General features: G+C 48.4%; 1 protein-coding gene across 2 annotated transcripts in view; it reads right to left on the minus strand.

Moving 5' to 3' along the window:
• ANKZF1 (ankyrin repeat and zinc finger peptidyl tRNA hydrolase 1) overlaps window positions 1–25,962 on the minus strand; it is an 803,428-nt gene that overhangs the window by 139,427 nt on the left and 638,039 nt on the right. For both annotated transcript variants that reach the window (XM_069616921.1, XM_069616920.1), the window contains exon 13: window positions 245–356. In XM_069616921.1, the coding sequence (XP_069473022.1) occupies window positions 245–356 (112 nt within the window). The remainder of the gene's footprint in view (window positions 1–244; window positions 357–25,962) is intronic.

The following is a 25,962-nucleotide window of genomic DNA, read 5'->3' on the forward strand; positions in this document are numbered from 1 at the left end:
GCCATCACTTTGTACTTGTATATGTGTGTATCTATAAACACCACAAGTAGAGTAGTGAGATGAAAAGTGATACAGGCAAAATAAAAATAAAAAGATTAATGATTGCATCCGATGGAGGAGAGGGATGTTATTGGGTGAGTCTAGATACCCATAAACTAGAGCCCTCTATCACAGTTGTTAATAATCCTTGCCCAGTGCCACACCTGCATGATCACAAAACATGTCTGACTTTGCATACACATACCAGGGCTTTCATATAATTGTATTTGCCTGGATGCTTGGCGCTGTACTTCCGAAAGGCAGTTCTGGTCAATTTATCTGCAGATACAGAGAATGGAGTCTGTCCGAGGTCATCCCTGAAATACAAAGAAGAAGGTTACAGACAGTGTGCGAGAACACACGCATACCTGCCTAACGGAGCACAGCTTTACAAACAGAGACTGTCTGGGACACATGGTTATATAGTCAAGTGCGCATTTACTGAGCTTCCCTTAGAAACTCGCAGAAGGCATATTATTATTATTATTATTATTATTTTTATACACAGCCATCCTCTAAAAAATGATGCATTCTTGCACACTGACAGACCTGACTACTGTGTCCTTACAGGTCTCGGAACAAAAGTGAGAGCCCATCCATACATGCTTCAGCAAACCGAGGTTGATCCTGCACACTAAGGACATTACAGAAGCAGCGCAATCTTACAACGAGCAGAATGGACTTGGCAGACATAGATTAATTTATAATAGACATAATCTTTATTCTTGTAAGAACCCTTTTTAGAGAAGAGAAAACTTTGTGCTGAAAATAAAAAACCTAAACAAGGCCCTGTACCAAAGATTCGAACAAGGGAGATACATGAAAAAACAGACATTTTCCTACTGAGATTATTTCATCTATTATTTCAGGAAATTGAAATCATCAGCCAACTCTGGTCCTTTGACTATAAAGAGCAATGCTTAGTATCCGCAGAAGGAATCATGCCTGCACAAGTGAACTTCAGTATGGTGATCTATGGAAGTCATTTCTCAGCACTTTACTAATGGAATTATATTTTGTACTGTAAAAGATGGCCTTAATAACACTCCAACTCCCAGAGACGGTCCAATGGTTTTTAATAAAATTATTGTAACTGCTTTAAGGGCCATCCTTCACTCTCTCGTCTAGTAAAATCAAAACCCTCCCTTAACCCAGGCATTCCTATTCCACAGATTAGCATCTGCTTTGTTTACCCATACTATTTTTTTTAATGAAATGTATTGTGTTTTACAGCTATAATCCTAACTTTCAAGACAAATTCGTTTTACAATATGATAACTCTTCTACATGAAATTATTACAAATATGCATACCAGTAACTTACTAAAATAACAAATAATTAAGCCATAAGCACCCGTTAGCAAGGGTCCTGGTGCCGTTACCACGCGTTCCAGACCGTGGAATGTGCGCTTATGGCTATTAGCACCCCAGGTTTGCAATCCGGAAACTTGTGCTAAGAGAATGTATTTTGTTTCAATGAACGGGATTGCCTCACGGTGTCCCGTTCATTGGAACAAAATGCTTACTTAAGATGACTGCCATACGAGTCCCGTTTCCATTTCCATGGTGGCCAGGAGGGAATGGAGCGGCCGACCGCTGAAGTAATAAGGTAAGTGGGGCTGGGGGGGCGAGGGGCGGGAAATTAGAAGGAAAGGCAGGGTTGGGGGGAAGATGGTGGGGTGGGGGAAGCAGCCATCAGCGTGCTTGGAACGCAGGCTTGTATCAGTATATCCAGCCGGCAATTCAAGCAACCCGATTGGTTGCATCCTCTGGCCCGGTTGCAACTACCAGTTCATTTCTTCATTTCCTGCAAGAAACTCATTAGTGCAATTGTTAGGGAAAGGTTCTTTCCAGCTAAGCAGTGTCTCCAGAAATCATCCGTTCTCAAGCACTCATATATATACCCAAGTTTGGTTAAGTACAGCATCCTTTTCAAGGCTTCGCACTCAATCAAAAGATGCCTCGACGATTCTAATCTGGCCTTATTGCCACAGGTTCTAACAGTAACGTTCATTACGAGCAATTTTCAATCTAGGCCCCTTCACTGCCAGGCACGTGAGGAAGTTAAATCTTCTTAATGACAAAAAGCCTCCTGACACTAGGACCAGGGAATTTCAACAAATAATCCTTTATTATAGATATATTCTATTAAATGTTGCCTGCACATATACTGAGTTACATGCATGACGTTGTTACAACTGTCCCAAATCTGGTCCTTTCATGCTGATTATTTTGTTACAAAACGAAATCCAGTGACCAATCAGGACTTGATGCTATCATTTGTATGAATGTTTTCACCCTTTCATCAAGATTCTTCAATAGTGTATCATCATCCTTGGTATTCAATTCTTTACAGATAAACTTGTGTATGTCAATTTCTTGATGCTTAATAAGATTTAAGTATAAGTTGCAGAGTTTTATATTCAGCATTCTATTTAATGGCATTAGGTTATGTTAAAGGTTCTTATATCGTGCACTGTTGCCACCTGTGGGGTTTCTTGGCGTATTATACCAGGTTTTAGCCGAAGGTTGTATATATACCATATAAAATGGTAGGGACCAGACTTTGTTTATATACAACACACCTAGAAGACTGTATCCACAGCAATTTTTAATGAGCGCCATAATGGTCGCTAGTTTCCACATTGCCTTCTGTACAATGTATTCCTGGACATCAGCTTTCATGGGTAACACAATCAGGTACTCTCTCAATAGTGCTATTATTTACCTTCCATTGCATTTGTATTGGCTTCCTTTGATTGGTAAAACTTACAATTTTAGTTTTTTTCCACGTTCCTAATGAGGCCGTTTGCATACGAATAATTAGCCAATGTTTTAAGAGCTCTTTGTAAGCCGATGCGGTTTGATCCATTAAAATTATATCATCTACAACTGGCCACCAGGGGGCGCACAGGCAACTATGCTCTCTGCGTGAGCTCCGTCGCTGCGGCCCCATAAAGTGGAACGAGCCCCCACTTGTGGCCCCCCCACGAATAAGTACCGTGAGACCGCCGTTGGAATAGGAATATCCCCCCCCCCACACCCCCTGTGGAAAAAATCCCGAAGGAAATAGGGCCGGGATTCCCTCTGAAAGCACCCTTGAAGCTACAGCCGGCTGGTCTCGGACAACCGAAACTGAAACTGTACATGCACACGTGTGTCGACCGAAGCGGAAGGCCCCTCAAGCAATAGTGCACCGGTGCGAAGTTGAGTTGTGGAGGAGCCGGAGAACCCCCTCGAGAGGAAACAAGCTGCAGAGGTGGGTCCCTCGGACTACGGCGCACCCGATCCTCCATCCCCCGCGACCCGCTTTCCATAATACGGGACCACGGCGGGACCGGCCCCAATCATCTACCACCTTGCTGCGGTGCGGTGTACAGAGCGGACCCGTGTGGCGGGGGCACCCAGAGGCCCCCCCTGTCTGAAGAGGACTGGTGGCAGCCGTCCAAGTGAGGCCCCCGGCCCCCCCACGCGCTCCTCTGCTTAAGCTGCAGCCGGATCAACACGGAGCACATCCTCTGAGGGACACGCCACGAATCAGGCAGGCAAAGAGCCCACAACAAAACAAGCGGTGAGTCCAGCAAATACAGACTTCCCCACTGCCAAACCTCAACATTCCCGCTGAGCTATAGGTGCATCCACCCTGAACGCACCCTTAATACTTTATGATGCAGAGTTAATGAATCCGGCTCCCACAGGCTGCATAGGAACATTCCATCTGCGCAACGCCGCCAATACGAGTAAGGGGCAAATAAAGAGACAGTCAAATTAAAGTTCCAAACACATGCTGGGGTGAATCAGACTACACTTAACGACAACGGCACCCAACCCAACTGTATGCAGGGGAGGAAGCCTGTGTGCCCCCGGTAGCAACACAGTTTGAAGCCCCCGCAGACTTCAATCAAATTCACTGCCCAGAGACTGGTGCGCTAAACACTCTCTCATAACAGGTGAATTGAAGGCATCGCACAACGATCCTCATTTGGCCCGACCACCAGGACAGAACTGGATGTGAGCCACATCAAGGACCTACAAGCGTCACTGCCGCCTATTGTCCCCCAAGAGATAAAGAACAGACCAAGGACATCTAAACTGAAACAAATACTCAATAGGAGTGGCTCCGGCAGACCCCCAACATAACAAGCTGCCCCCGGAATCATTCTGAAGACATCCTCCCGCACGCTTGAAGCAACGTGACCTTGCGAATCGACTCTTCTTTGAATAAGAGGTAAAGGAACCAACCCAACGCACCACACGTAAGGCCAAAGGGGAAAAGGCAGTGTGGGACAGCTGGACACTAAGCCACACGCTACAGAGACATTAGAGGACCAACCCTGGTGCTGAACATCTGCATATAAAACGGAACGCCCATCAAAGCAACACTGACGTGTCTCGGAAAGGGACGAAACTAAGTGCACAATCCACTACTGCACAGGGGGGCACAGTGCTATCAAACCAAAAACCCCCATCAAAAGTATAGTCCCACTGGCCTTTACTGTGACCACTACGCACTCCCAACGCAACCCCCAAAGGATATATGAGCGTGAGGCAGAAACTAGCACCATTTGCCTACGCCTCTGGTTGAGCTGTGCTTCAAGAGTGTCTATGGATGCTTGGTTGTTCTCCACTCCGTCAAGCCTTTCTTCCATGTTATCTAGTCGTTGTGTGATTCTGTCTATTTTGCCTCCTATGTTGGCCCCCATGTTCTTGATTTCTCCTAGCAGGGCTGCGATGTCCCCTTTCGTGGCCGCCGATTCACTTCCAGTAGTATCTGTGGTTGCCATGTTGGGGTCGTCAGCCCGAGTCAGTGTGGAGGCGTAGGCAAATGGTGCTAGTTTCTGCCTCACGCGTCAGTGTTGCTTTGATGGGCGTTCCGTTTTATATGCAGATGTTCAGCACCAGGGTTGGTCCTCTAATGTCTCTGTAGCGTGTGGCTTAGTGTCCAGCTGTCCCACACTGCCTTTTCCCCTTTGGCCTTACGTGTGGTGCGTGCTAGTGCATGTCTGAGTGAGTGATCACAGATTTGTAGCACTCAGTCAATTCATTTCGCAGAGTGCTATAGAACTGTTCCCACTCACTCATTTCATCCACCAACCCAGACCCTAGCTTCCTCCTGAACAACTGAGGAACACGAATGAAGTTGCCGTTTTAAAACTACTAACCAAGCACCTCAATACAAAACCACTCACAAGAGATGTAAAGCTCCCCAATGGCAGATCACCTTAATGCAGCCTCCTCCCTTAGCTACCCTCTGGCAAAAACTCCCACATCCTCCATTCAAACTATAGTCAATAATACCGTAAGAATGAAAGAGTCAATCAACATCTGAGGAAAATGCAAACTGTTATACTGACCAGTAATTAAATACATACAAAGATCAGCTTCAAGCAAGCTGTACAGTATCCTTCTGGCAGTCGGTGAGAAATGTTCTCTCATAATGCAAATAAACTCCAGGACAAATTCATAGGCCATCAAATCCAACAGTTCTGCATCTGCTTCCAGGAGCCAAAATAGAATAATATCCTGGAGGCTGTAAAGCCCACCTCTCCATGTTATATTCTGTCCATTTATAAATAGACGATTTGATGGCAGCAGCTGTGCAGAGGGCAGCGGGATCCAATGAAGACTGGCAGCTGCTCATGGCTACAAGGATCACCAACAAGCAATGCATTAGTTTGCTAGTCGGGAGGAGAGGGAGAACACTCAATACTCAGGGGCCAGGTTGCAGTGGGGAGGATAATTAAGGAGATATATGGGAACAGGGCAAACCGTTATGTCAAGAAACTTAATTCAAGCCACAGTCGTAGTCAGGTATTCCAGAACTAGGTTTAGTCTTTGCTTACATATTAAAAGACAGATATCGGACCATGCCAGAATTACGGGGGCTTACAGGTAAACAGTTCCCAAAGAAGAGCAGCAACAAGACTGAGAAGCAATGCCAGATTGTCCTTAAATGATCTAACTCCATCGCCCAGGGAAATGGGAGGAGGCAACCAGGGGACGCATCCGTCCTAGGATGCCATTCTGATTAGAAAACCTCCGACAAAGCCTCCGCTCAAGCCAATGTTTTTGTTCACAAACATCTTCACCTCATTGATCTTCGTCCTGACTTCACGAGGTGGCTTCTGGCTGCTCTTGCCAATTTTCAGCTGCTGCTTGCCTTTGTTCACATCTTTCTCTACTCGCTTCCAGTCCACTTTGATGTAACCTGTATGGTTTGCAATCTGTAAAAGAAAAAAGCCACCTCCAACAGCAGTCGCTGCTAACCTCCCAACCTTCTTGAATAAGAAGCCGGCACACCATCCCGTAGCACCGCCGATGGCCAGTTGGGTAGCAACTGAATACTTTTCAGCGATGGGCCCAGAGCTCTGCCCAAAAACTTTGTTCCACCATCGCTGTTTCTTGGCGTATTCGGCAATGTCCAGTGCCTCAAAAGCCTCTTCTACGGCTTCTCCGACCTGCGATGCCATCTTCCACTCGGCTCTGAGTGAGTCCCAACTGCTCCCGAGTCCCGAGCCGGCTCCGTGGTGGAGAGGTATTCTTATACGGGAGGGGTCCCGCAAGAAAAGAGAGCGAAAGCTCATTGAAAATAGACCCAGGACTGAAATCTGCCGGATAGAGGGAGATTAGGAAAGATGTAGAGAGGGATCTCGACAAAATTAACGAAGCAAAAAGGAAAAGGGAAGAACTAAAACTGTTAGAGCATGAACAGATACTGCGCAAGCTTCGGCTCCTAAAACAGAAATTTTATGAAAAGGGGGGCAAAGCTGACGCACTACTGGCCGCCAGACTCAGAGAACAGAGAGCTGAACGAAAAGTATTGTAAATAACAGAGAACAACCCCGATCCAACCGATACGCCCCCCACCATCCCGGAATGCTTTGCTACCTTCTACCAGACCCTATATACCTCCGAAACAAACCCAGACCAAACAGACACAGAAACTTACCTATCCTCCATTAATATGCCCAGGATGTCAGGCATAGACTCAGAGCTACTAGAATGCCCCATATCCGAACAAGAAGTCGTAGATGCAATAAAGAGGTTGACATTGGGCAAATCCCCGGGGGAAGACGGCTACACGGCTGGTTTTTATAAATCCTTCAGTGCACAACTAATACCATTCCTCGCACAGCTTTTTAATGCAATACTTGAGGCAGGCATAGCCCCAGACTCCTTCACTCGTGCATTGATCACGGTAATCCCCAAAGATGGAAGAGACCCCAAAAAATGTAGTTCATACCGCCCCATCTCCCTACTCAACTTGGATGTGAAAATTTACACGAGAGTCCTGGCCGCCAGATTAGAGAAATTAATGCCCCAACTTATACACACCGACCAGGTCGGATTCATACTAGGGAGGCAGGGGGCGGACACAATGGGCAAAACCCTCCACCTTATTCATACATCCCAGAATATACCCAACGAACCGACCCTCCTCTCAATTGACGCAGAGAAAGCCTTTGACAGGGTAGAGTGGGGATTTCCGAGTGCAGTGCTACAAAAGGTGGGGATAGGCCCAAGGTTCAGACAGGGAATATGGGCGGTGTATACGTCCCTCCAAAGCCTCTATATTTGTGAACGAAGAGTACTCCAGATGGTTTGAATTAGAATGCGGAACCCGACAGGGATGTCCACTCTCCGCAATTCTTTTTGCACTCTCCCTAGAGCCCCTGGCAAAAACAATGAGGGCCGACACTGGGGTGGAAGGTATTCGCTTAGGAGAAACAGAATACAAGGTGGCTCTCGACGCCGATGACATACTCCTACATATAACCAACCCCATGACATCCATTCCCCGAGCCCTCCAACTACTAGAAGACTATGGTCAACTCTCTGGGTTCAAGGTGAACAAAACTAAATCTACTCTATTTCCTCTACAGGGGTCAATAGAGGGAAACGAAACTAGGTTCTCCCCATTGGGCCTCAAGATCGAACATCACAAATTGAAATACTTGGGGATACAGATTACCAAAGGCCTGGCTGGCGTATATGAAGCTAACTCTCCCCCCCTCTCCTTCAACGGTTCCGTGCTGACCTAAATAAATGGAACAAGCCGACGATCTCCTGGTTAGGACGACTCAATGCTATTAAAATGGTTTGCCTCCCCCGATTCCTGTACCCTTTCCAAATGCTGCCTATAGAGATACCAAAAAAGTTTCTTTTTCGAGGCCAAGAAAGCCATTGTGAGTTTCCTATGGCAAGGGAAGAAGGCGAGAATTTCATACGACACTCTAACACTCCCTAAAGACAAAGGGGGGGGGGGTAGGGCTCCCTAATTTAAGAAAATATTATGATGCGGCCCAACTCCGTATCCTAATTCCTCACCTACACAACCAAAAAGACCCCCAATGGATCCACAAGGACAACCACTATCTCTCACCAGCCACGGTTTCTGAATGACTCTGGGACCCTAAGGAAAAACTCCAAAATAGACTTAAAGACCAACCTATACTGAACACCATATGGGAAATATGGAGAAAGAGCAAAGAAATGCATAAGATCACCACATGGCCGTCCCCAGTGAGTCACCTATGGTCCCGGGAATCAACAAACACATCCCCAACGTAGAAAGGTTCCAAGCTTGGTATGAGGCCGGTTTAGAAGAACAAGTTACTTACCAACTGTAAAGTTCTTTCGATTGGATGTTCCTCCCACGTATTCCTCATCTTATGATAATCGTATCCCAGCTTCAGCTGCATCGGAAAAAAGTTTCACCAGGGGGTGCTGTGTTCGAGACCGCATAGTCGATGTCCCTCGAGGGCTGCCGTCGGGCGTCGACGTCATCCGCTGTATAAAGGGCTCGAGCAGCGTCCGTTACCTCAGTACTGTTTTTACGGTGTTCATGGTCGCATCAGTTGATCAGGCTTGTCTTTAGACTTTTAAGGAAGTTAGAGTGCAACTGGCGTAAACTGTACGGAGGGGTAGGATGGGAGGGTCAATGAGGAATACGTGGGAGAAACATCCAATCGAAAGAACGTTACAGTTGGTAAGTAACTTGTTCTTCGAATGGATTGTGTCCTCCCACGTATTCCTCATTTTATGATAGACTCCCATAGCAGTGGTAATTTTGGAGGTGGGAGTACTAGACATTTTAATTATGGACAGAATGAAGGACATCTTTTGCAAATAGTCCTCCTTGGTATGAACTAGAGTCCAAGCAGTAGTGCTTTACAAAGGTGTGCATTGATGACCAGGTGGCCGCAGCACAAATATCCTGCACAGGGACACCCCTGTGAAGGGCCGTGGAAGTTGCCATGCCTCTGGTTGAATGAGCCCTTAAACCACCCAGAGGCTCTTTTCCAGCCAATTTATAGCACTCTGAGATGGCTAAAATTATCCATCTGGATAGAGTTTGTTTAGTTACTGCAAGGCCCAATTTGTGCCCAGTATATCCAACGAATAGTTGGTCACATTGTCGGAGATTTGTCAATCTGGAAATATAGAAACTGAGAGCCCTTTTTGGGTCCAGTCTATGTAACCTTTCCTCTTCCTTACTAGCGTGAGGTGGAGGATAAAAGGAAGGTGGAACAATCTTCTGTGACAGATGAAAATCAGACACTATTTTAGGCAAGAAAGATGGTTTGACTTTTAAAATTACCTTGCCCCTATGGAAAATGGTGTGAGGAGGCTTACAAGATAGTGCCTGCAACTCACTTACCCTGCGGGCTGATGTAGCCACTAACAGAATCTTCTTAAGAGTGAGCAGTCTTAATGGGCAAGAGTGTAAGGCTCGAAAGGAGCACACATGAGAAATTTTAAGACTAGATTTAAGTCCCAGATGGGCAACTGAAAAGGTGTTGAGGGTATGCATTTGTCAACCCTTTCAAGAATTGAATGACTAAAGGCATTTTAAATTGGGACACCTCTTCCGAGGAGCGCTTAAAGATCGATAGCGCTGCCAAGTAACCTTTTATCGTACTAACTTGGAGCCCCAAATTGGCTAAGTGCAAGAGAAAAGAAAGTACTGTTTGAGTGTTAATAAAGAAATGGATCCACATTCTTGTTCCTGCACCAGTCAAGGAATTTATTCCAACGACACCGGTACAGGGATTTTGTTGCTGGACTTCTGGCCGAAAGCAAAATCTACATTACGTCATCCGGGAGGTCCCATACCTTATATTTTAGCCTCTCAGGAACAATGCGTGAAGGCTGAGTGTCTTGACCTCTGGATGGAGAACTCGAGATTGTGGAAGACGTATTGGAGGGCAGATGGACATGTCCAGAAGGTCCGGGTACCACGTCCTCCTGGCCCAATCCGGGGCAATTAGGACCATGGTTTTCCTGAACCTTCTCAACCTCCTGATTACATGAGGAATCACGGGGATTGGAGGAAAAGCGTAAAGGAGTGGAAATACCCAGTCCACTACGAACGCGTCCTCTAGAGCTCCTCTCGGGGGAAATTCCCTTGAGCAATACAGTTCGCACTTCCGGTTTGTCCCGGTCGCCACAGATCTACTTGAGGGGTTCCCCAAAGGGCGAAGATCTCTTGAAGGACTTCCTGAGCTAGCTCCCATTCGTGGGAGACTGTGCTCTGCCTGCTCAGAGCGTCTGCCGCCGTGTTTAGCTCTCCGGCCAGGTGAACTGCCGATAGAGAGAGAGATTCCTTCTTGCATTGCCCAGAACCAGAGCTGCATTGCCTCTCTGCACACTGGAAGTGATCCTACGCCTCCTCTTTTGTTGAGGTAGTACATGGCCACTGTGTTGCCCGTCATTATCAGGACATTCTTTCCTTGTTCCGAGGGCAGAAAACCATTTAGCGCTAGTCTGATTGCTCTCAGCTCCATAAGGTTGATGTGTAGTTTGGACTCCGATGGAGACCAACGACCGCTGATTGTCAGATCGTTGGTGTGGGCTCCCCACCCTGTCAGCGAGGCGTCCGTCACTACTGTTATCTCCGGCCATGGTTGCCAAAACGGTTCCCCTTTGAGGACATTCTCCTTGCAAGCCCACCATAGAAGATCTTGAGCCACTTTGGTTGGGACTTGTAGAAGATCTGACATCTCCCCCGAAAACTGGGACCATTGAGTCCTGAGGGCCCACTGAAGAGATCTCATTCTCAATCTGGACTATGGCACCAGAAAAATGCAGGATGCCATGAGGCCTAGCAACCTTAGGAAGTCGAATGGCGGTAGATGTAGGGCATTTTGAAATTTCGTTACCATCGGCAGAATGTGGTGAGCTCTCTCCTCGGGAGGCGAGGCTTTCCCGTAGGAAGTATCCAGGATCGCTCCTATGAATTGGAGTTTTTGGCTTGGAATCATTTGTGACTTCTTGTAATTGAGGGAGAAGCCCAGACTGTGTAAGAAATGGCAGGTCAAGGCCAGATGTTCCTGGGCTTGTTCGGATGAACTCGCCCTTATTAGCCAATCGTCCAGATAAGGGTAGACGTGAATCCCCCTTCTTCTGATACTCGCTGCCACCACCGCCATCAGTTTGGTGAAAACCCTCGGGCGGAGGTTAGCCCAAATGGTAGAACTCGAAACTGATAATGAGAACCACCTATTGCGAACCTCAGGTACTTCCTGTGCTTGAGATGAATTGGCACATGAAAGTAAGCATCCTGAAGGTCCAATGAAACCAGCCAGTCCTGAAGTTGGGGAGCCTGAAGGATCTGAGAAAGGGTTACCATCTTGAACTTGTCCTTCCTGAGGAACTTGTTCAAGCTTCTCAAGTCCAAGATGGGTCTCAATCCTCCGTCCTTTTTGGGGATGAGAAAATAGGGGGGAGAGTACCAACACTTGTTCCTCTCCGCCACAAGTACATGTTCTATTGCACCTTTCTCTAGCAGGGTTAAAATCTCCTCCACAAGGAGCGGGTCTGGAATTTTTACAGAGTTGGCTCCCGGTGGATGATCTTGAGGTCTTTGATGAAAAGGAACACAGTAACCATGGGTCACTATCTCTATTGCCCACGCATCTGACGTAATGCCCTGCCATTCGTCCAGTTACTGAGTGATTCTGCCTACCACTGTGGTTTTGTGGGTTAAGACATCAAAGTGGCTTTGCAGCAGCTGCAACAGTGGCTGAGGAGGTAGTAGCCGCTGCTGTGGCTGATCTAGCACCTCTCCCTTTTGCACCACGAAAAGGTTTTCTCCGTTGGCCTCTGTGACTGGCCTGCCCTCTCCCTTTTCCAAAAGAGGAATCAAAGTGAAAAGGGCGACTCTTCCAGGAAGATGAGCCTGCGTAAGAGTGTTGTTGAGGTTGTCTTATAGCGGCGCTGAGTGATTTTGCCGCCGCTTTCGAGGTCTGCAGCTACTCCAGGCTCTCATCTGCCTTGCTGCCAAATAACCTCAAGCCGTCAAAAGGCATATTAAGTAGTCTAGACTGCACATAAGGTGCAAATCCAGATTTTCTTAGCCATGCAAATCTGCGCAAGACCGTGCTAGAAGCCATGGACCTGATTATACTATTCGCAGTGTCCAATCCTGACTGAAGGCATTCCTCCATAGCCTCTTTACCATCCTTTACTATAACCAGGAAACCATCCTGTTCCTCACCTTCTGGGATGCGTTCAGCCACTGAAGACATGCAGTCCCACAGAGTATAAGTAAATCTTGCTAATGTGCAAGTGACATTAGTTGATTTCAGGGCCATGCTGCCCGAAGTAAAGGCTTTCCGGGCTCAAGCATCAACTTTTTTATCGTCCCTATCTGGTGGTATTGATGGATAAGCTGATTGCCTAGTGGAAGTTGCAGCTTGAACTACAAGGCTTTCGGGAGAGGGATGCTTGGATAAATACTCTGGGTCTGATAAGGCTGGTCTATATTTTGGGACCAGATTTTTATTTACTACTGGACTTGAATCAGGATTATTCCAATTTATCATTACCCATTTTTGTAAAGCTTTATGGAATGGTAAAACAGGAACTTTTAAGGGACCCTCACTCAGGATATCAGTCATGTCATCCTGGTCAAAATCCGGAGAAGCTGCTTTCCATCCCATAAAATCGATGACTCTTCCCATAAGATTTTTATAACTGGGATCAGCATGATCTGTAGGGTCTGGCCTCTCAAAATCCACTTCAGGAGAAGTGTCCAAGCCACTGGCATTTTGTAGGCAATCATACAAGTCTGTTATTTTTGATTGTGGGTCCACCAGTTCTTCAGGGACCTCTCTAGCCCCAAATCTAACTCCAACTGGAGTGACGTCCTCTTCAGAGGAATGTTCCTCATATATAGAAGACATGGATGTAAAGAATTCCTGTCTAGATTGAGGGTGAAAAGCCTTTTCAGGCAAAGAAGGTGGAACTTGTCTAGGCATAGAAAATGGCGTCGACTTGGGCCTTGGTATTAGAGAAGGCCACGATAAAGGCGTTGAAGGCGTCGATAGGTTAGACGCTGGGTTTTATGCTGTCGAAGAAGGCTTCGATGCTATCGACGCTACAGATGTCGACGCCACCTTTGTAATCGGTTTCGACGCTATGGTCGTCGACAATGTCGAGTCAAGTTTTGCCTTCGACTTCGACGCCGATTCCTTTTACCCCGATTTGTGCACCGGAGGCTTAGATTTAGAGTGAGGGGTTGGGGAACTTTCCCTTGAAGATACTCTCATCTCTTTTTCAACCCTTGCGTGTTTGGATCTTGATTTTCCTCTGTCACTTTTAGAGTGAGTAGAGGCATGATCACCACGCGGCAACTTCGAGGGGGTCTGGGCCACTTTCTCCAATATTTTTAACATTGAAGCCCTGAAAGCCTCCCATTTTCTTGGGGAATCATGTTTTGAAGGGTAAGTTACTCTCCCTCTCTGAAGAGGACGAGGAGGGAGACGACCTATGATGTCGCTTTCTTGACTTTTTCGTCGAAGATATTTAGATGCGCCGTTCGTGACACGAAGCAGTTGCGTTGGAAAAACGGAACTGAGGTAAGGGGCGCTGCTGGAGCCCTTTATACAGCGGATGACGTCGACGCCCGACCTCGAGGCACATCGACTCCGCGGTCTCGAAGCAGCTGAAGCTGGGATAAGATTATCATAAGATGAGGAATACGTGGGAGGACACAATCCATTCGAAAGAGTGGGACAACTACTGAAAAAGGACTACTTTGTCCCGTTCCCGGAACTGCCTGAAGCCCTGGGAATAGGCCCACTGTCCACCTTCTACTATATACAGATAAAAGGGGTTTTAACAAAACCAGCATGGAAGACCAAATTGATGAGAGACCTTACCCCCTTTGAAACAGTATTAGACTCTAGGACGGAGATGAAGGGCCGAATATCAATAATGTATAAAGAATTGATAGAAGCAGGAGGCGCAACTAAGGTATCGTTGAGAAGTAGATGGGAGAGAGATTTGGGAGAACAGATAAGCCCTGAAATGTGGGGAATAATGTGTAAAGTGGCATCACAGACATCCATATCAAGTCAATATAAATTACGCACTATTAAACTGTTACACAGATGGCAGTATGATCCCCTTAGACTTTCTAAAATGTTCCAAACAACCAATCCAACATGCTGGCGGGAATGTGGAGAGGTCGCCAATTACTGGCATATGTGGTGGGGTTGCTCCCGAATAAAAGTGTTTTGGGATGAGGTCCTGGGATGGATTAAAGACATAGACGGTATCCATAGGGATGCCAACCCCCACTTTGTACTATTTGGCCTTGAGAAGGATGAAGATGAATGGAGCAAGATTGGAGGTCTGGCCCCCCCAATTGTTGCTCGCTGCTCGTGCCACACTTGTGACAAAATGGAAATCTAGAGTAGTTCGGAGTAAAAACGAATGGCTCAATGTTGCTTCCAATATATGCACAATGGAAATGATAACAGCATCCATACACGGGAGATCTGCACAATGCGAGGCTTTATGGATGGACTATACAAATAAGCATCTTTCACGAGAAACAGAAAACCAATCTGACTGATACTCAGGGTTGGAATGTAACTGGCACAATCTGAGGAGTTGCGCGTCAACACATTTAAAACTCACCCAAGGGGAAACCGTCTCATCAATAAAACCGCGACTAACCATTTATACACACTGAAATAACCCTTACAATGTTTTGCTCGACCCACAGGGGGGAGCGGGTAGGGAAAGTCATGTTTAACTGTTGCAGCCCGAGTCGTACAGATGGATAAGAGTTATGAAAAGGTGAATGTGTAAGAAGTTCTGACCGTGTTATGTAACCTTGAGTTTGTATTTTCTTTCAATGTAATGTGACTTGCAGAGAACAAAATTCAATAAAACCAAATTAAAAAAATTAAAAAAATAAATTATATCATCTGCGTTTTTGCTCCATTTAGGTGGAAAGAGTCTTACATTTTCCAATTGTTTTTTAGGGAAGTCTGCTATATATAGGGTAGTCAGTGCCGGTGGGAACACAGAGGCCTGCTATTTTACCCCTATCTACGTTCTGTCTTGCTTTCTGTGAAGGCCTGAAGGTGTCGGCCTTCTCTATTTAGCCTTCGTCTAGGACGTCGTAGGGGCATCCTACGGTATCAAAGGGTTAGTCCTAAGAAGTTGTAGGGTTGTGCCTTTCAGAAACAAACCCCAATGTATCCTCTTCCTTTCACGCCTTATGTTTCTCTCCCTACATCTCTTGCAGGCCTCTAGATTCCTCCTGCTACTCTTCTCCCACCAACTCCACCCACTTTCTCACTCTTCTCCTACATCTTCCTTCGCTGTCCCTCCGATGTCTATCTCTCTCTACTGCCTATTTCCACCCTCCAATTTAACACCTTTCCACACTCTTAGCTGGTACTCTCCCCTCTACACTCCTCTTCCCACTCCAATACTACCCCCTCCTGTCTCCATGCCACTACTTCTCCACCCCACCTCCTACACTCTCCTTTTGCTTGTTCATCCAACCTCCACTCACCCGCTATTCTTTCAATAACAGTCTCACTGACCATCCTCACATGTACGCTCACAACACAGTACCATTTGCTTTTACTAACCAATACCTCACCTTCTCTGTAAATCGCATCCAAACTCCTGTTCACCATCCTTCCTCCGTCTGGTCTCTTGATCTGCCACCTTCTCCTCCTCTGACCTCACCCGAACACCCCACAACTTTCTGCTTCCAGGACCCAGTTTTATACTCACCCCCTCAACCCCCCACCCATCCCTTCCGTCTCCTATTGGTCCTCTTTCCCTGGCTAATCTCATCCGTTTTCCCCCACCTGGTAGGAGTTACAGATGTCAATATGCATAAAAAGGGGCCTAAGCGACGCAACTTTTTGCCTTGAGGTTCCGCCTTGCTGGAGTAATGGTGGCCCATTTTGGAAAATGTCCTCGATTGCAAAGTGGCTGAGTCCAAGGTAAGTCCTTGTGTATTTCTGGGCCCAAAAGCCAGAAAGCGACTCTGCGGCTTGGTTAAACAAGTCTAGGTTGATTGATTCCGCAGCAGCTGCTTGCTTGCAGTATATGCGGATATCTGGTAGTACACCACATTCTCTGGGCTGTGTAAGGTCTCGGTCGCTCCTGTTGCGGGCAGTCCACTCAGACCATAACTGGATTTTGTGGCCTGCAATAAAAAGAAAAACTGGCCAGCATCTTTGTGAAGAGTTATGGGGTGCTTCACAGTGGTGCTACCCAGGTAGATACATGCAATTAGGGAAAGGAAAGACGCTGGGGCTCTCTCAACTGCCACCTTCCTCCTCTGGGGTGGGACTGGGTCTGACTTCCACTCTGGTAGGCCTCCCATCCGAGACCGAGACCTGTCAATATCCTGTCTGTACAAGGTCAGATTACTGATCATGTCACAGTAAACGTTTGCCATTTGAGTAATCTGTTTGTATTATATGATTTAATTGGCATACATTATTCTGCTTTTAAAATAAAAATATGTTAGTTTTGACATATTTATCGTACACACTGTTAGGTAAGATTTTAAGTGTAGTGCTAAATCTCCCTCACTTGCGAGACCCCCAGATCTTTTTGCTGGACTGGTGGATTATTTTTCCCTATACCTCAGTGAGTGGGAATCGACGCATTTACTCTTTTTATGGGTGTCATCTTTAAGACTCTCCACGGTGTCCTTTTAATTGTATCCACTTTGACAACTTTTGGCATATATGGTTACGCTCACCCGATATCCCCGGGGGCATCTGGAAGGCTCTGAGATCTGGATCCCTGGATGCGTAGTTGCCCAGTGCTGAATAATGAATCTGCAATTACAGAAGGGAGGATTTGTGATAACTGTCTCTAATGGGTGAATCTCCCACCTCCCTCTGACCGATTCCCTTCCCGCTGGGTTCTTTTCTCACCATAGTTATTTGTAGGGTGAGCTATCCGTCCTGCGTTTCTTGTGCAGGGGCGCTTGACGTTTGTTGGCGAGCTGCCCGAGTTGCTTCACTGGTGCAGTACGCCTTCCTTGGGCCCAGGCCTGCTGTGACCCCGAATCTGCTGGTCGGCAGGTAGGTTTGTTAATTGCAAGTCTTTGTTCTGTTTATGGTGGGAATTCGTTAATGTCTTTATCTCCTTCTTTTCAGGTGCGAAGGTCTTGATGCTGGCATGCCGGATGGAGACGCACGTTTCTAGGTAAGAGAAAGGGCGAAGCGCCGCGCCTTTATTGTCTTTTATAGCCAACCTGTGTTTTCTTCTTCTTCGTCTCACAGGCCGCTGTGGTGCTGCGAGTGGATGAGAGCGCAATGAAAAACAGGCCCCCAGAATCCGTTAAGGTAAGTACAGCGCTGTGCGGTTGTTTAATATTGAAAGCGAACTTGAATGTGTCTCTTTTCCTTTGCAGATGTTGCTGTGGTGCTCCGGATGGAAGCGTGGCGTAGCGCAATGGAATTCAGGTAAGACTGATGGAATTCGATGTTTTGGAAGCACGCGTTCTAATATTGTTTTTCCATTTCTCGTTATTGCAGGTCGCAATGTTCGAACAGCAGCTGTGGTAGCGGTTCGTCGGAAGTCCTTAAGCTAGTACTCACAGGTGAGTGATGTTTCCTCTTCTCTCGGTTTCCACAGATTGCAGCCCAGTTGAGGTGCTGAGTGCTGGATGGTGTTTTCTCGGGTAAAACAGAATAATCTTGTTCTTGTAGGATTACAGGAAGATGCTGAAGAGCAGGAGCTGGACACGGTGAGCGTCACGCTGCTGGTTGCAGAATAACACGAAGCGTGTTCTGCAGTCAGGGTGTGGTTTATATAGCCCAGGTAAAGTAGTACCAGGGAAAGTAGTTCCAGGCCTGCCACACCCAAACACTAGACCGCATGGCTTGGTTCTTAGAACTAGACTTTGTGGGTGCTTCCATGTTGGATTTAAAGGCCCATGTACATTAATGGGACCTAGTTTGAACAGCCCTTCCCTCCTACATATGAGCCTGGTGCCAAAGGCGCCAGGACTGGCTCCAGGAGCCCTTTTGCAGTGGTTTTAAGGCCCTCAGGGTTCTGGTGGGAGTGTCATGCCTGCGCCATGGGCGCATCCATTTACGCTCAATTTTGACTATATGTTTATCATTTATTTACAACAGACTCTTGGATCTATCTATATTTACTTTGGAAACTTTATTTCCCATTTGCGAGACTTTGCTGCTTAATTATTATTTCCAACAAACTACGCATACCATAATGCACCTGGCTACAAGCATTGATTCCTGGCTGTTCCTATTGGTTATCAATGGAACTACACCCCCCAGAAGCCCTAGAGACTTGCGCTGATTCCACCAGCCCAGGAACAGAAAGGGAGGTGGCCGATTGCCTGCAGGTGTGTTTAGCCAGGTGCAACCAATTAGCCTGCCTCTGTGCTGGGCTAGGCAGTATAAAGGCTGCTGCCTGCAATGGCTCAGCCTCTTGCATCTGAGAGTCCTTCCTCCTCCTTTCGCGTCTGTCTACGGATCCTTGTATGCTGTTTACCATCACTCCTGCTTGGACCCTGCCTTGCAGCTTGTTACACCCTGCTGCCTACAGCCCTAGCCTTTTGGGCTCCCTGTCTTGCAGCTTGCTACACCCTGCTGCCTACAGCCCTAGCCTTTTGGGCTCCCTGCCTTGTTGCTTGCTCCACCCTGCTGCCTCCAGCCATAGCCTTCCAGGCTCCCTGCCTCACAGCCCTGCTCCTCTGGGCTCTCCACACTGCAGCTGATCACGCTCTGCTGCCTTCCAGCCTCCGCCCTTGCCCTGCCGGGCACTCCACATTGCAGCTGATCACGCTCTGCTGCCTTCCAGCCTCCGCCCTTGCCCTGCCGGGCTCTCCACATTGCAGCCGATCACGCTCTGCTGCCTTCCAGCCTCCGCCCTTGCCCTGCGGGCTCTCTACATTGCAGCTGATCACGCTCTGCTGCTTTCCAGCCTCAGCCCTTGTCTTCTGGGCTCCCTGCTCTGCAGCCTGCCTCACTCCGGCTGCCTTAGCCCTTGTCCTCTGGGCTCCCTGCTCTACAGCCTGCCTCACTCCGGCTGCCTTAGCCCTTGTCCTCTGGGCTCCCTGCTCTACAGCCTGCCTCACTCCGGCTGCCTTAGCCCTTGTCCTCTGGGCTCCCTGCTCTACAGCCTACCTCTCTCCGGCTGCCTACAGCCCTTGTCCTCTGGGCTTCCTACTTTGCAGCTTATCACGCTCCACTGCCTACCCCCTACCTTTTTCCCGCTGGGTCCTCGGCCTAGCAGCCCTCTACAGTCCTTTGCAACCTTCTACGTTCAGCGGCCCTGCCCCTCAGGGTTCACTCCTTACTGCCCGGTCCTTCTGGGATCCTTGCCGTGCAGTCTGCTTTACTCTGTTGCCCTAAGCCCTTTTCCTCTGGGCTTTCTACCTTACAGTCCCACTCCTGTGGGCTTACTCATTGCTTTCCTGCTCCTCTGAGCTCTCAACCTACCTTACTGTCCTCTGCTATCCTATCCTGTTACTCGACTTTCCCTTCATATCCTTCTGCTAGTTTGCTATCATCTCCTTTCCTGGATTTGTCTGTAGTATCTTCTCTTGTACTGTTTGTAGACCCTTTTGTACAGAGCTTGTCTGTTGGTTCCCATCAGTCAACCTCTGCCCCTTCCCTTGTCTCGTTTCTACATCACAGACACCCATAGCTGCTGTTCCAAGTCATGAGCAAATAGCGTGGGCCTCTGTTATAGCAAACTGTGCAGAAGGCTAGAGTATTTCCAAGGTTCGTGGAATACTCTTTTCCTATATCTGCATACACCCCAAGAGGGTATTCATTCTGTATCCTTTCCTTTGCTACTCTTCGCTCCCTTTCCTTTCCGCTGTGTGTGTTCCTATCTGTCCACTTTATTTGGCACAACCACCCAAACCCTTTCTGGGTGTCCTCTGCCGCTCTTAATAGAGTGCCATCCTTGACAGGGAGCCTGCTTGTGGCACAGCTTGTGCCCCCTCACAGTGGTCATGACAGTACTCCCCCCCCCCCCCAAGGCCCCTCTCATGGTATCTTTCCCGTCAGGTCTGGGTTTGGTGGGGTTAGCCAGGTGAAACCTCTTAATCAGACGTGGTGCGTAAATATGTTCACTTGGTTCCCAAGTTCTGTCTTGAGGCCCGTACCCTTTCCAGTCCACTAAATAGTATAGCTTAGATCTGGTACGTTTCGAATCCAGGATGGTTTTTTTTTTTTTAAACTTTTATTTTTATTCAGCTTGGTAGAACAGATACAGGTGAGCAATAAGAGCATGTAGAATCAGACAACTTAATACAATACAGTCTCATAAAACAGTTCAAGGGGCTCGACTCGCCAACAACGGGGAATAGGAGGACAGTAACAGACCCGGCAAGGGGCCATTCAGGGGAGGGCCGGGGATCAACAAGAGGAGGGCGCGGGGGATGTGGGACCTGAGTCAGTGTCGGGAGGGGACATAAATAATCGGAACTTCAACCAGATGTCTCTGGGCCTAGAACAGGTGGGCTGTTGTACCGCCCAAGATTCTTCCGTATCGGAAGCCCAAGTGACCGCTCTAAGCCAATTTGCATGTGTCGGAGTGGTAGGTCGAAGCCAACTGAGTAGTATCGCCCGAACAGCCAGAAGCATACAGAGGCCAGCTAGTCTCCTTGAATCCTGGTGGAGCTCGGGAAAGTCATGAAACAGGCATTTCAATGGGCTGGGGGGGATTGGGTGTTCGAGCACCGACGAGACAGTGGAGCAAACAGCGTCCCAAAATTGGGTGAGGCGGGGGCACGACCATAACATGTGAAAGTAGCCAGCTCCATCAAAGCCACATCTAGGACATCTAGGGGAAGAGCTATTCGAAATACGGTGTAGTCTGGCTGGGGTATAATGGTACCTGTGGAGTAACTTAAATTGAATTAGTTTAAATCGGGAGTTGAAGGAGACCCTCTGGATACGTGAGCACATATGGGACCAACGGTCTTCGGTAACTTCCACCCCGAGGTCAGACTCCCAAGCTAGCTTTAGTTTAGAGAAAGAAGGGGGGGATCTGGATTGTAGTAAGGTGTATAGTCTGGAAGTTTTTCCCCTCATTGGGCAGGGAGAGGTCAATTCAGTGATCGCCAGCTCATCCGGCGGCAGTGATGGGAAGCACGGGTACTTATGTTTGAGGACTCTACGGAGGGATGAGTATTGAAGCCATACCGAAGGGCGCTGTCTGAGGGGTAGAGGGAGGTCAGGCCATTCTATGAAATTGCCATCTACAAATATGTCTCGGAGCAATTCAAATCCAGCCTCAGCCCATGTGCGAACTACCGAGGGGGGAACCCGTGGGATTCCAGGGAGAAAGTTCCAGATCGGGAAGTTACCATGGAAGGGATGGGCGGTGCCCAATAATTGCCAAGTTTTGGATAGAGCTAGTGATGTGCACCTCACCGGGTCTAATGAGCCTGATTCTATTGGGATAGGTGCGATCACCAGGGACCTAATATCACGGTCACCAACCGACAAGCCCTCTAGCCTGACATGGGGAGGGGGGTCGGACACGTTGAACCAATGTGCAATGTGTTGAAGCTGGGCTGCTAGCCAGTACCCAAGAAAGTCAGGTGCACCAAAGCCACCGGACTCCATAGGAAGGGCCAGCGTCTTGTACTTAAGGCGGACCGCCCCGGAGTGCCAGAGGAAGGTGTTGAGGGTTCGTGTTAATGACTGAAAGAACTCAACTCCCGGCCATTGTGGGATATTGGCGAATCTGTACAATAGTTGAGGGAGTACCACCATCTTCAGTATTCCAATCCTCCCAGCCAATGAAATAGGAAGATTGTTCCAGCCCTGAATTCTTTGCGTGAGGTCTGAGAGGTATACTAGGTAGTTCCTCTCGAAAACCCGATCAAAGTGTCGCGACACCACCACACCCAAGTATGTAATCTCAGATTGGGCCCACGTGAATCCAAGAGCGTCGGGAGGGGGGAGTGTGCCGGGGGTGAGTGGGAAAAGAGTTGATTTGGCGCAGTTGACCGTCAGGCCTGACATATTACCGAAGAGGACAACATCCTCCACAATTGGGGCAAGGTTGGCCTCAGGGGAGCGAATAAAGAGTAAAGCGTCGTCAGCATATAAGGAAACTATATCCGAGACCCCGGCGGTACGTAGACCTCTATGGGAATGGAAATGGCGGAGCATATCCGCGAACGGTTCCATCGCCACAGCGAAAATTAATGGAGAAAAAGGGCAGCCCTGTCTAGTACCCCTAGCTATCTGGAAAAGAGAGGAGCAGCGGCCCTCGGTGCGGACTCTGGCCACTGGATTTGAATATAGAAGCTTGACCCAGGACAGAAACGTGGAACCGAATTTGCATTTATCAAGTACTCGCCAGAGATAACTCCATGAAACGGAATCAAAGGCCTTTTGCATGTCGAGGGTGGCGGCCACGGCATGGACGTCCGGGCTCACCCTACTTATAACATTAAAAAGGCGCCTCAGATTTAGGGCGGTAGAGCGTCCCGGAATAAACCCCGCCTGGTCAGGATGAATGATATATGGCTTGAAGGGGGCCAGGCGTAAAGCCAGTAATTTAGCATAAATCTTGACATCGCAATTGATTAATGATAGTGGACGGTAAGAGCCGCATTGAGTGGGGGGTTTGCCCGGTTTTAACAGGACGGTGATAGTGGCTTCGCGGAGCGTGGGTGGGAGCTGACCCGCCAACAACGACTCCTCCCAAAGCGTGACCAGTTGAGGGAGTAGTAAGGACTTAAACCGTTTATAGAACTCGATCGGTATTCCATCAGATCCCGGGGATTTGCCTGATGAGAGGGAATCTATGGCCTCCGAGAGATCCGAGGGAGTAAATGGGCTCTCAAGGGCCTCGATAGTATCGGGGGAAAGAACCGAGAGGGGGAGCCTGTCCAGATAGGCATCAATTTCAGCTATGGTGGCTTTATCTGAGTTAGCATACTGGGATTGATAAAAGGAGAGGAATTCGGAATTAACATCGCCGGGGGAAGTGGCTAGGGATCCATCAGGTCTCTCAATGCCAGGAATGGGTGGGGAACCGAACTCACGGCGGAGAAGCCTAGCCAGGAGACGAGACGGACGTTCCCCCTCACCGTATCTCCTTGCCAACCCAGGGTTATCAAGAAATCTCTGCTCGCGATCCGCAAGAGCCCGGAAGGTGTCTAGCTCCGTGCCGATCAGGGCAAGGGTCTCAGGGGCATGTTTTAATGAATATTGGGCCTCCAGCTCGGACAGTGTGGCTTCGCTCTCGGCGATCTCCCTACGGATGGTTTTAAGGATGCCATTTTCTTTAGAGAGGGCGATGCCCCTGACGTAGGCCTTAAAAGCCTCCCAGAGGGTAGCTTGTGATGAGACGGACCCGGAGTTGATCTCAAAGAACTCCTCAATTGCCGACTCCAATTCCGAACTGAAGACCGGATCGAGGAGGGAGAGTGGCTTCATCCTCCAGTGTCCAGTACGGTCGTGATCGACACCCCAGGATAGGGTAATAGTTATTGGTGAGTGGTCGGAAAGAGTCCTGGGGAGAATCGACATGTTTGAGATGCTTCCTATGAACACATCAGAGACTAGCCATCTGTCAATGCGGGAAAAGGAATCGTGCACCGAGGAATAGAAGGAGAAGGTGCGAGAATCGGGGTAAAGAAGCCTCCATGCATCATACAGGGCCAGGCGGGGAAGTGAAGAAAGTGTAGCATACGCGGCCTTGGTGAGGTGACGAGGTCGAGAACCTGATCTATCGAGATCCACATCAAATATTGTGTTGAAATCGCCCCCCCAGAGAATGGGCACCAACGGGAATCCATCCAGAAGGGACGCGAGATGAGTGAAAAATTCGGGATCATCGACATTGGGGCCGTAGATATTTAGCAGGATCACTTCCCTATCCCGCAATATGCCATGCAGCAGAACGAATCGGCCCAGGGGGTCTATTGTCGTGGTTATAGGGTTATATCTGATACTCTTATGAATTAGGGTCATAACTCCCCGGCTTTGTGTGGAATAGGATGTATAGTACCTCTGTGGTCCCCATACCTTGGCGAACTTCTCACAGTGCTCGGTTACCGCATGTGTCTCCTGAAGAAACAGGATCTTAGTACCATGTCGTTCAGCCTGAAGCTGTAGTAGCCTCATTTTCTTGAAGTTCCCCAGCCCCCGCACGTTCCAGCTCAGGAATGTAATGGTTTCCTCACCCGACACCCTCGAAGTAGCCATGGAGAAACACAGGTGGATGGAACAGTGCCCCCCATAAATGGGCCTCATTGTTGCCAGGGCCGCAGTGACATAGATCACCTGGTGCTCTGAACTCTACCTTCTCCGCAATTACCAAGCCTTTTTTAACATTAACTCCCCTACCACCCACCTCCTCCCACATCCCTCCCCCAATCGGAGAGATGAAAACCCCATAGGTGACAAACCAAATACAAAACAATGGCATCAACGCCTGGGGGGCCTGTGAGTCGGCCTGACGGCGGAGCTCCGCACCTTGAGGCAATTTGAGGATAAACATAATGCCTGGGAGTAAAGGAAGGAGACATGTGGGAATGTCTCCGCGGGGGAGGGGAGGCAGGCATGACCAACAATAATGAACCAATTTAACGAGATTGTATGTGGGGGTCAACCGAACAGCTTGTATGGGATGGTATGTGTATTTAGACCCGATATTGGAAACAAGGGGTTACTATGGAGATTCGCGACCCACACCAACAGTTGCATTACATAGAGAAAAACATAACCAAGCATATTTTCAGACACAGTGTCCACAGGACGAGGTAGGTGGTATCTCCACGGCCCAGGGGTTCCTATAGTAATGCATCCAGGATTGACGGCACGTTGTGGGACCAACCGAGTCCTGGGTTAGGGCTATGTGGTGCCAGTTCCAAGATAAGAGCATGACGCGCCTGACCAAGAGTGCAGTGTGTGGGCCAACGAACCAAAACCCAAGCAAGGGGAGGGATTAATGCAAGTATGGTTTAGCCGGGAAAATGTTCATCCATAAACTTAGAGGCTTCCTCTGGTAGCGTGAAAAAATAAACTCGGTTCGCATGTTCAATCCGGAGTTTGGCAGGGTATAACATAGCATATTTGACCTGGAGGTCGCGCAATCGTCTCTTCACCGCCATGAAGGATTTGCGCTCGCGCTGGACCGCCATCGAGAAGTCCGGGTATAAGTGGATCCTGGCCGCCCCCAACAAGAGGTCTCCCTTGATTCTCGCCGCCCTGAGAAGGGCATCCCGGTCACGAAAATTTAAGACCCTGGCTATTATCGGGCGAGGTGGAGCACCCGGCCTGGGCTTCGCCGCAAGTGTACGGTGGGCTCTCTCGATTGAAAATTGTGAGGAGAGTTTTGGGGAATCGAGGAGTCGGAGGAGCATGCTCTCCACATAGTCTTCCATGGGTTCTTGTATGCCATCCTCCGGAACCCCGATTATACGGAGGTTGTTGCGCCTCGAGCGAGACTCAAGGTCCTCGTTCTTCTTCTCTACCTCTTTCAAGCGTGTAGATAACGTGGAGACCTCCGCCCGGAGCGAGCCCAGACCATCTTCAGCGGTACTCATACGTGACTCGATCTCAGTCACGCGACCATCCGTCCTCTCCATGTGTGCCTTGATGGAGGATATCGTGCCATTCATGTCGTCTAGTTTACTATG

Source organism: Ambystoma mexicanum, chromosome 9, assembly GCF_040938575.1.
Source record: "Ambystoma mexicanum isolate Mex_15411 chromosome 9, UKY_AmexF1_1, whole genome shotgun sequence".
Taxonomy (NCBI): Eukaryota; Metazoa; Chordata; class Amphibia; order Caudata; family Ambystomatidae; genus Ambystoma; species Ambystoma mexicanum.